The 12,141-nt window shown below is 36.9% G+C and overlaps 1 protein-coding gene across 1 annotated transcript in view; it reads left to right on the plus strand.

Annotated features, from left to right (window-relative positions):
* LOC115352798 (potassium voltage-gated channel subfamily KQT member 1-like) overlaps positions 1 to 12,141 on the plus strand; it is a 506,833-nt gene that overhangs the window by 52,526 nt on the left and 442,166 nt on the right. Inside the window, exons 5-6 of the mRNA XM_030041436.1 lie at positions 1,013 to 1,109; positions 6,004 to 6,144. Coding sequence (XP_029897296.1) covers positions 1,013 to 1,109; positions 6,004 to 6,144 — 238 coding nt within the window. The remainder of the gene's footprint in view (positions 1 to 1,012; positions 1,110 to 6,003; positions 6,145 to 12,141) is intronic.

Genomic DNA, 12,141 nt, shown 5'->3' on the forward strand with positions numbered 1-12,141 from the left:
ATAGGATTGTGTGCTTTCCAAAAAAATGGCAAGCATTTGGTTGTTTGACTGTCAACTGTGAAAGCTCAGAAAACCTGCTCTCTGAATAAAGGAAAAGTTGGGTCTTTCAGAAGACAGTATGCCTTCCCAGTCTGAGTAACACCAGTGACTGAAGGATGGCTGAGTTTCCTGCCTGTTGGTGTAACCCAGAAAAATGCAGCCACAGTGGAACTGAAATAAGAAGATTGAATTAGAAACCAACAACAGCAACAAAATTTTAAGGACAGCTAAAAAGAGCTAAAAACACTTCTAGTGAAAATTTTTCAGATAGATGAATTCAACATTCATCCTTTCCTGGTCTTCACTGTTTTGTTTCAGTGATAAGATAGTAAGATGAGTGTAGGCAAACAAAGTTAATTGTCAAAAGGGTGACTAGAATGAAATATTTCCATTGAATAAAATTCTGCTGAAGAACCATATGGATAATTATTTTTCTTTAGTTGAAAATATTTGGAGTTCATGATTCAGTTATTGTCCTAAAAATCACATAGGACTGTATTTATTTCCAATTAGATGATTTCTATAACTTCCACAAAAAGGACTTCAGTAATACCATTTTTGATTCACATTCTGCTTTTGGCAAATAGAGAAAAAAGTTTGCTCGTATTTATGTTAGCAAAGCCTGAAGCACTGGTTTTGCTTGGAAAGGAAGCATTTGAGAATCATAATCAGGTAAAATATGCAAGCTTCCTCTGAGTTTGAAAGCATATATTTTAGACTTTTTTTGGTTGTTTTCCTTTTAACTAATTGTTGTCCTAGTCAATATTTCTGAATACATTTGAATATAATGAAATGCGATCTAAACATACTGTCTACTGAGATGTCTCAAGCCTACGATGCAACCCTCAGCAGGGGCAATGCTATCACAGTTCTCTAATATGGCAGTATGTTAGTGAACATAGTCAGCTGTGTATAGATAAAGTAGTATTGTTCTCAAACATTAGTTTTATTTAATGTCCTATTTTTCTTACAGGGGCATCCGGTTTCTTCAGATACTTCGCATGCTTCATGTAGATCGACAGGGTGGCACCTGGCGACTCTTAGGATCAGTTGTTTTCATACATCGTCAGGTACTAGATCTTTAAAGATCCCCAGCATTTTGTTTACTTTAGTGTATTCTTTTCATGGACTTCACATTGTGGTCTGGTTTAAACAAACAGTTACTGTTGCAAGAGAAAAAGTACTTTAGAAGTCCATCATGTGTTTTTTTCTACTTTTAAAATGGGAACACTATTATTTACTTTAGGTCAGGGGCTAACAGGGTATCAGCATCAGTATTTTTTTTTAAATTAACTGTTGTGCTCTTTGATGTTATCCTTCCTTTAATTTATTAAATGCAGTTACGTGGGCTGCCTTTCATATTGCAAATACTGTCCACTGTCTTCACAGAAGATATGTTCCAATCTTGCTTGTTCTGTGGAAGAACAAATACTAGTGGAAAAGCCTTGATAGAACAAGTCAATTATTTAAATAATTTTATTTTCTCTGCCTGAATAAGGAGTTTTCTAATCCATTCTATAAATAAAAATACTAACTATGTTATGATAATATGCAAGAAAAGTTACTTTTTCAAGGGTGTAGTCACAGAGGTAAACTTGGCTGTAAATAGTTATATGTCCGTTAAAGCTTTGAAACAGTTATTCTGTAAAAAAGTTCATTAAGCAGGAAAAGCTTAAATGTTTTAGTGCAGACTTTTAAAAATTTCTGGTTGAAGGCTTCTTTTTGGGACTTCATGGAATCTCTTGATGAAAAGCCGACTTAGCCTTATGAACATAATAAACCTTTTATCATTAGCCTTTAAATCTTGCATATCATAGCATACAGTGGAGGGCTAATACTGTACTATGAATCTTTACATCAGACTTGTAAGGGTGATTCTTTAACCTACTCTTTATGAGTGTAGATTTGTTCTCCAGATATTGACAAATAGTTATAGATTTCCACACAGACATTGTTTCATTTGCTATTTAGAAAACTGATATTATTGGGAGGTACTTAATCCAAAAGATTAATTTAACATTAAAAGTTACTTTTCTTCCCTTTATTTTTTTTCCCCCCAGTACTGTAGGAGATTTTATGTCACGATGGCTGTGCAGCACTGATGCACACCGAAGTGCTCTAGTATAAAGCCTACTTTCATTCTGTACAACAGGATGACTTTTAATGCTCGAAGTCTGTGTGGTCTTCATTTATCATGGTCGCATTGCCTGGATATCTAGCTAGGGCAGAGCTGATATCCAAATACACTTTCTCAACATTTGCTAACTTTACTGACAGAGGTGTTTGAGAGCATTTTTTCCTGTGGGTGTTCAGAGTTTTAGTCAAGAATCTGGAAATACTATCTCCAAAACATAACACTCAAGTCTTAAATGTCACAAACATAAATAAGTTCAATGATTTAAAAGGAAAAAAAAACCCTTGGAGAAGTGAATTTATGAATAAACGCACCTGAAGTTCTGCTAATCCAAGGAAGTGATTATGACGATATATAAAACTCTACAGATCTGTAGTACTTGTCAAAGCAGATCACCCACTAACACATTAATAAAAAAAAATATCAAACACACAGTTCTGTATTGACATTGGACAAGTGTAGCTGAAACCCTAGCTAGCATGGTACGAAGTGGAAGGGAAAATGGAACCTTTATTCCTGTCCACTCTCTTAAAGAAATTTTTGTTTTAAAAAAAACAAAACAAAAACCCCCACCTCAGCTGCTTTTTCCTTACAGGCAGAGCACAAGGTCCTCATTTATTTGTTGAGTTTGGTACTCTTTCAGAAAAAATGGGATCCTAAACCCTTCAACAATGTGAGAAAATAAATTCACATCTTTGTGACCTGTGAAAATAACAAGCACTTGGACCTCTGTGGGCCCACAAGAGCTTGCTAAAGTTGTCACCAATGATTTCCATGTTTTGGAATTTTACATATAGCTGTATTAGCTCACTCAGGCCCAATTTGGCCAGGATGCTCTTCTATTTTCAGCAGGTTGAGCTTATACAAGCATTTCTCGCCAAAAGCAACAAAACATGAGTCAAAATCACATGTGGTGATGGAAAGACATGGAAAAATCATGCAGCTTACTGAAAAACTGAGTTAGCCAATACAGCTCCAGCTTGTAAGCCTCTCAATTAGTTTTACTTATTCCTCACCTTGCTTTGTGAGGTCTTCTACTGCTTTGAGGAGGGAGTTACTGATGAGTTGTGGATTTGGGCTTTTCTTGGGGTTTTCCTGTATTTTTTCTAAGTGTTGAATTTTATATTTTCTGGTCCTTATTGTAACTGAAAATATAAATCTAAGCTAAAAAAATGTGTTGACTCAAGTCTCTCAATATTCAAACTTACCTTTGTGCATCTTTGGGTTTTGTTCTTTGCAGATGTGTATCTGAAAGTCCTTGCTGAAAACAGTCATTTGTATCAGGCAGCGCTCTTTATTCTTAAGCTCTTTCCTATTAAAAAATCATATAAATGTGAAGTTTTAAGGCCTGATTTCTGTAAAATGCTCTTTCCTTTGAGATCATGTATCAATTCATACTATTTGACATTGGTAGACACCAATCTATCCAAATTTGTTGAAGCATGGATTATTTTAAAATCTGCACTTTCTCTTAAATGCAGTATGTATTAGATTGCTGCCATTGTTCTTAATAATTGAATACAGGCATGTAGTATTTTGTCTCTCTATACATATGTAACATGGAGTGGCATTTAGAATAAGTCTAAGGCAATTAAATTTTCATCTGGGCTTTACTTAAAGAGTTCAGTCTTTAGATGAATAGAACTGGAGCTGAGAGGTGCCAATGGTGAAATAATCCGAATAGTTCTGTTGATATTTCAACCACTTTGAAAGGATCTCATAAGACTATGCATAGCACTTGTGAAAAGCATATTTTTCTGTCTGCTTCTCAAAAAGCCAGCATTTAACACAGAGCTATTCCAATTATCATCCACTCTCTAATTTTGTCCTCTGAGACAAAATTAAAAGAAAGCAGCAATGGCCATTCTTCAATAACATGTAAAATCTATTAATATCTGAGATGTAAGCAACATGCCAAGTGTAACTAAGAGTTTTTTGTTGATGTGGAATGAAGTCACAAACCTACTAGAGATGAAAGGATAGTGTTTTCTTTGTAAGCAGGCAACAAGAATTAGTCTCCATTTCTGTTGTAGTTTTCTATGGATCACTGAACTTACAGTCTCAGGTGTTAAACAGTTTCATCTTGCATTGAAAAAACATTGTGTAGGCAAACCAAAAAGTTGTGAAAAATTAGAGAAATGCAAATAGTCAACTATAAATGTAAACACAAGGAACTTTTCAGAGCAATGAAGGCATATTGACAAGTACACAGCGTACCATTATCATTAGAGAAAAAGATGAGAAAAGAATGGTGACCAACATAGAAATCTGAACTGCTGAAAACCCAAGTTTTATTTCCTCTTTCAGGTGCCTTGTTTAGCAAACAGGCCTGCAAAAAGTTAAGGCTTAAATTAGAAGACTTGCCCATGGGCAAAACTGAATACTGTCAAAATTTATTATTTAGGTCATTATTAATTTATTAGAGAAAAAACACCTACTTTCCTTTGTGCCAAGATTGCTTAAAAACTTGCTGAACCTAGGTTTTAATTAGTGCTATAGCAGAAGGAAGAATATATATAGTTCCCGCTGCTGAATGCAGTTACTAGCTACCAGGACTACATTTTCCCAGAAAGGTCTTACAAGGAAATGAAAAGAAAAAAATAAAAAAAGGAAGTCTGATGATAAAACCTGAGCCTTCCCTCACAAACGGTTTAAGAAACGTGGGTAGATTGTTACAGAAAATCTGTGAAAACTTGATATACTTTATAAGTAGAGGCAATCCTTCTTAGACAGGTCTTAATTTTGAATTTATCCTATGGGAATATTTTAATTCCCATATTGGTTTGGATCCAATGAAAGAAAAATAAATCTGTCAAGAATTTAAGGAAGATGCCAATGAAGATGTAGTATGACAATGTTTCATAATAAAGATGACTAAATATGTGCAAAGAAAATGAAGGAATAATATGTGTTAACTATTGAAGCATTGTAAACTTTAAGTATTTAAAATAAGCTATTTTCCCTCATAACTAGGTATTGGATTTTCCTGAGGGGTAGGTGAATATCTCATTTGATTATGATGTAGCGCTGCTTTTATAAACTTTACACATTTTTGCATCTGTGACACCCCACATTTTGGTTTTTTTAAATGTGCAATCACATTTTTCCTAAACACTGTAACAATCCTGTATCTAAGTCACACCAGTTTTGATACAACTTTATCATCCAAAAATCTATAGAGAAACTGGTACATTCACAAGGACTGTATTATGCCCTAACAAAAGTCCCTTCTAATAAACTGGCCTAGCCTCAAACAGTCTTTGTTTTTCAGCACTGAAGTAGAGCTTACACCTACCTAACACATTTTATCTTAAGATTTTATTTTATATTAACATGAAACTGTTAAGGCATCAATATTCAGTCTTAAGCAATCTAAATATCAGATACACAAGTTAATTGCTTAGATATGGTCATAACCACAAGACATGGTTGTCATTTCTTAACTGTTATTTTAGTGTACTGTTCGTAAAGTGCATTTCTAAAGCTGTTTTACTATTTTTAAAATGTATTAACATTTGGTATTTTGAGTGGACAGTTAAATGGAATGATTCCCATTCGCAAGACATAAAACAGGAGAGATCTCCCACCCTACATTTAGCTGTCAAAATGATCTCGTACAAATGATGGCTTCTTGAATTCTTTATTCTGATATGAATAGAAGACAAATCACTGAACTACTTGTTTTACTGGAAGCAAATTTCATACCTGAAATATAACTTATCAGTTTTTCTACTGTGATGCAAAAAACCCCCAGATATTTACAATGTTTTACAATGATAGAATATATATGATGTAAACCTTATGCGCTTGTTTGCTTTCTCTTTTAATAGGAACTCATAACCACGTTGTACATTGGATTCTTGGGATTAATTTTTTCATCCTATTTTGTTTATCTTGCTGAGAAGGATGCAGCTGGTGAGGATGGAAAGACAGGTTTCTCCAGCTACGCTGATGCCCTTTGGTGGGGTGTGGTAAGTCTTTACCAACAAAATGCATGTGCAAACTTAGTGCACAAGATTTTCTGTTGAAGTTGCGATCTTTTTAAAAAATCTGGCATTTCTTTCTTTGCAGAACATATTTCTGTAGGGAAGCTCGAAAACCTATTAAAAAGGATACAAGAAAAAATTTAATAAATACAATTAAAATATTTTGGTATTAAACTTCATTGTGAAAGTACGATAGCAAGTCCTTAGCAAAGGACATTGAACGTTTACAGATACAAAAGGTCCACATTGAGATCCACATTTCAAAAAAAGTATAAATACCCTCCAAAACCTATACCACTTCTTGTAAACTCTACTTAGTTATCTGCAAAAGGTGCATAACTTTAAAAGTATATTCTATTTGTGGAAGTTGGGTTAATGACTCTTTTTTTATTTCTATGTAAAGCTCACTCTCTCAGTAATAATGCAGACCTTGATGCAGGTTACAGGTGCCTGGTTTTTTTTTAATAATTCCATGATTCACTGTAGAGGTAAATAGCTCCATCAAAAGCAGCTGGCAAAGCTTCACAGGTTCATCAACTACATTGGATATCAATCATCAGTCAGGGTCAGTGCAAATCTTTGGTGAAATAAAGAAAAAATATTATTAATGGGGAACTGGGATTTTGAGAGCATTGTGGTAATTATTGTGTGCATGCCCAGAATCAGTTGAAAAAGGAATAGATAGCTATGAACAGAATAAGAGACCAGATTGTTTCTATATTCCCTTCATATGGCTCTTCTCATCATGTTTCTCACTGTGACTCATGCTTTCCTTCCTTATTAGCTGTTGCACAAACCATCTCTTCTCTTGTGGTCCCTTTTCCCCACTAGAGAACCTCATATATTTTATGAGTTGGCTGTCTCATTATAACAAACCCAAGGAGATCCATCACATTGGTGTTAGTGACAGAGAAAAATGAGAGCACTAGAACAGATGCAGAGCCACCAACTTCCAGAGAGAGAAGGATATATTTCAAGAGTGATTTGAAACACAATAAACTGGATTTGTTCTTAGATGATAGACTTGAAAAATGCCAATATAGTTATTGGACCATAAATCAATTGTTTATCTGCATACAAATAAACTGGTGAGTAAGTCTGGGAAGTCAGACAAAAAGTTCCTAATAGATATATGTTTCTAATCCTTAAATTAGATGCTGTGTAAGCCTCTACTTCAATGAAGTATACAGAAATATAGATTATATTACATGTAGCCTGAGTTACTACCTTTTAAGTGGTTCAGTATAAAAATCTTTTAAACATTAAATTCCTGTCATTAGGTTGTCAGGTATTCATTTCATTTGCGGAGTATCACCTATGGCTGTGCAAAACAGTACAAACCAAGAAGAATCTAGTAAAAAAGAAAAATCCACTAAATGGCCAGATGGACCTGATTATCTAATGTCCTGGGAAGAAACGAAACCATGAACTAGCCCATACAACAATCACTTGTTAAAGTCCTCAATAGACGTATGATAAAATTTTCAGAACATAAAACCTCATGGTTATAGACATGAGATAATCTCTAGCTAGTGGAGGAGAAGAATAAATGTCCCAGAAGCACAGATTGTGCTGTATTTCAAAAGTAAAAGTAAAACAATCAGGGTGTAATTGACATTATGAAAGATACCCCATGTCTACTTTAAGAAAACAAACCAGTACACAGGCTCACTTATTCTGCTATTATTTGAGCAGTTCAGCTCAAATACCAGTGTTAAATGACTGAATGCAGTGGAACACAGCTACCGTTTCTGGTTTTACTAATGGTCTAGCTGAATAGTCTGTGAAGTACTTCTAATTAAAAGTGGGGCTGCTTGTGGGAAGTTCAGCAGCATTAGGGGCTCCCATAAAAGTTTGTGCTAGTTCAGCTAAATCTATGAGAAATATCTCATAAATTTTTCTAGCATAGTGAAGTTCCAAAGAGGTTTGTAGTACCATGTGAATTAGAATGACACCAGTGAAAGAAATGGAAAGCATATAGTTTATTAATAAGGAGGTCTTAATTTAATATGTAATCATTAAAGGACAGTGATTCATGTTTGCTCTGCACAATGTCTTTGGTGTTTCATAAAGTAATTGAAAAGAAATGCCCAAATTCAGACCTGAATGGGAGGGAAGAAGAACCCCTTATCAAACTGAGGGGAGCAAGGTACAGTGGAAAACAAAAAAAGGATTTTCAGCAATCAGTTTGGGAACTAGCTATGGTTTTTAGCATCCAGTTCTGCCCATGTATATTCATGCATGGGTTATTCCTGCATGTAATAAAACTTCCATGTGAAGCCAGTGTGCTTTTTCTATCTTTCCTTCTTTTTTATTTTTTTAGCTCTAGTTATCCAGAGCTTGCTTTATGAGTTGCATTGAATGTTTAGATATGGATTACAAAATATTTTTAAATGCTAGAATCTACAGCCTTGATTTGAGTAAGAGTAAAAAATTAAGGTAAAAAAAGCCAGGATGTGTTTATACAAGCATATTTTGTTAATATTTTGGACTTAAGGAATTTAAAAGGAGTTCAGTTTTGAAGACCAACAGATAAGTTTAAAATGTGCGTTACTTTACCTTGTTGAGATAGATGACTTGGAATCTGTATTTCAAAGTGTATGTATATGCCTTGCAAAGTGCTCAATGGGTTTTGTTGTTGTTTTCCAAAACTTGACTTGTTTCGTGTAATAGCAAGATAAAATCAGCTTTGTCTTTCTCTAGCTGTGTGAGGCACATGAAGAACACTGTTTAAATTGTTGTTTAAGCTTTTCAGACGTCTAGGCCTCCTCAGCATTAGTGAGTCACGGTGCAGGTGCAGTTCACAGCTGGGAACAGTGACAAAGGACAAAGTGAATCAGTTTCTTTTTCTTTTCAAATCTTCTGTAACACAGAAACACAGATGTGGAGTTACTAGGGAGTGAAATTTGATTTCACTTTTGCCTTTCAAAACTGAACCATAGGAAAAAAATCTTGGTAGCAAGTATTTGAAAGTCTTATGTGTCTGACAAAAACCACAGAGTGTATTATGGGTAACATTTTGCTTTGAGTAGAAAGTGCAAGCTTGCTGAACTTGATACAAATGACCTGAAAGGTTTAAATATGAAGAAAAGGGAAAATAAAGAATGAATGAGAGCTGGAATTAAATGCTAACTACATTCACCCGCTCCAGTTAAATGCAAGGTTGTTTCACCTAGATTTGGCAGGCACACAGATGAAACTGCAAAGACATATCAAAGGCTTGTGGTATTTTATATGAAGCCACTTTCAGAAGTTATAGCATGTTAGAACACATGCAAAAGCATTTCCAACAGCACTGTCAGTCTGCCAGAACTGCAACCCATGTCACAGCAGTTTTTCTGTCCTTTCTGGGTATTTTTTCTTGAGGAAAGAAGAAAGGCATGTAGGAAGCTTCTCTTCTTTGGCCTTTCCATGCTCATCTCTTGCTGTTGGTAATGCTTATTGGTTTTGCTACAAACTGGACTATTCTGTACTGTTGAACTTGAGTTAAATAGTTGCTCTAGTAAATTGGTGTTAACTGGCAGAGGTACTTGGGATCAATTGCTCAGACTTTCCAGCAGTAAATTTCCATGCCAGACGTAGCAGTTTGAACCCCTTTATATTTAATATGTTTTTTGAGGTGTGCAGTTCGGACTCTTCAAACTTCAGGACACCTGCCTATCTTAAAGCATGTGAGAAGCTCTGTTGACTTCTACTAAATTAGAGTTCTTCCTTTTTTGAAGTATACATATATGTTTTCAGAGCCTGTGTTAGAGCATGTGCATACCAGCTGGAATGTGCCATAGTAAATCTGTGTTACAAAGGAGGTGTCATTTTCCAAAGCCTAGTTATTAAACGTTCTCTGAGCAGATAACTAATAACTTTTGGATATACAAGTAGAAAAAGATTCTGGCTGTGATTAAGAAAGCCAGAGAATTACATTATTTATAATCCTTTCCACATACTTCAATGCACTAATTAGATTACCAAGGAGGAACCCTCTTAAGATAGCCAGGGAGAAACTTTCTGAGACATGTTCAGGCACCTGCAGGAATCTGCCAGCCAAAAGCCTGCTGTACAGATGGAAAATCATCTTTTCTGTGGTTACAGCTTTCATGCTGTCTTCCATAGTAACATTAAGGCAGCTCAACATTACTGCAGTTTGTTTTTAAGTCCTGAGTGCTGGAGAACGCAAAAAAAAAAAAAAAAAAAAAACCACCAAAAAAACAAACCAGAAAAAAAACAACAAGCCTTTCATAAGAAAAAAGAGAGGAAAGGAAGGAAAAATCCCAGACTTTAAGGGGTCATCTGGGTGCACTGAGGAGCTGAAGTGCTGTTAAAGAAACACTGCTCTAACTTCCTCGACTCCCCACTAACACATACTGCTTTTCAAAGTTGAATTTTGGGGGGGTCTGGTTTAATTTGGGGGGCTGGAAAACTCATCTGTTTGTGCTGCTGGTAGTACACAACACCTGAGTCACTTCATGGGCAAGCCACATTAAATCTGGACAAATACCTGGCAAGACAGAGCTCCTGCTGAGAGCAGTTTGCAGTTCCAAATAACAACATTCATTAGAGGATATAGATACTACAAAGTTGACTACATCAAGTGAGAAATTTGTGATGAATAAACACAAGCCTAATTTTTTCTGAACTTGGAAAAACTCAGTTTGATAGTAGTTAGTCATTTTTTCCCTGCAAATTTTCCTTCCAGCTCTCTGTAGAACTGCTCTGAGAGGAGGAGGAAATATATTCTTCCCATGACTTTATTGCTGATAGTTTTTTCTGAGAAGCCTATTTTTGCATAATATCTAAGTATTTGTCAGCAACTTTCCCCATAAAAGGCAGTATTTCCACATCCTCTTTTGTAGTCAGTGTAAATTTACATATTCTTTTAAGTCTGTTTTGGCTGTATTTCTACTACCATTCAAGGCAAAGCGTAGGGAGTGGGACTGGGTTTAGGGCTGGTGCTCCCACATAGAAGTACATTTTTTCTGTTTAAAGCTCTCCCCAGTGGTTGGTATTGGTGATAGTATTCTTCATTTCCTCACCAGAACGTTTCCACTTCTCAGAGATACAAGTCATCTTTTTCATACCATTTTATGGCAGCATTAGGGCACTGAGTAGGCTAAAAAGCCTTAATGGCTCTGACCAGCCACACCTGGGACCACCCCAACACCCAGGACCTCTATTTAGGCTCAGCCCTGGGTACTAATTTCTTGCCTGAGCTGTGCTGGAGGAGAGCTGCTCTCCAGCTCAGCCATGGTCTGGTGATCTGGGGCTCAACCTCTGGGCTGACTTCCATACTCGACCTCAGACTTAACCTCATCGCCGTGATATTGCCGTATGATTTAGAGTCTTTGTCGGACGTGGCCACTGTCTGTGAGTCTATTCTGCTGTGAGGCTGGGCCCAGGGTGGTGAGGCCCCTGTTTGGCCAGCTGTGGGATTCCCTTGGGATCCCTCCTTGGGATCACCTTCTGTTGGGGAGCAGCTGGCCCTTGTTACATTACAAACCCCTCTGATGGACCAGCCTTCACCTGGACTCTGATCCCCCCCAGAGCACCAGTCCTTTACTGACCGCTGGGCTCCTGATGAATTCTCTTCCAGGCTGCTGTGGCTCATCAGAAACAGCCCAAAACCTCTGTCCCACTCAGGTCCTCCTTGCCTCTGTGGCTTTTCAGGGGCGGCCTGACACCCCCACAGTGATTTAGTCCCTCTACAGCGAGTCCCTACTGATCCCAGACTTGTGTGAGGATATGCCTTACCGAGAAGGGAGGCTGTTGTCACGGCCCTGAGGGCACTAATTGGCCTAATGACCCTAACAAGCATCACCTGTGGCCTCCACCCCCACCCAGGGGCTCTATTTAAGCTCAGCACTGCGAGAGAAGGGGTGGTCTTTAGTTTGACTGTAGTTGTGCCTGGCTATGGAGTCCCTTGAGCCTGACTTCAACCCATGGGCTGATATTGTGGCTTTGCCTCATCCCTGTGGACCTGCGTGCTGC

This window comes from Aquila chrysaetos, chromosome 17, assembly GCF_900496995.4.
Source record: "Aquila chrysaetos chrysaetos chromosome 17, bAquChr1.4, whole genome shotgun sequence".
NCBI lineage: Eukaryota > Metazoa > Chordata > Aves > Accipitriformes > Accipitridae > Aquila > Aquila chrysaetos.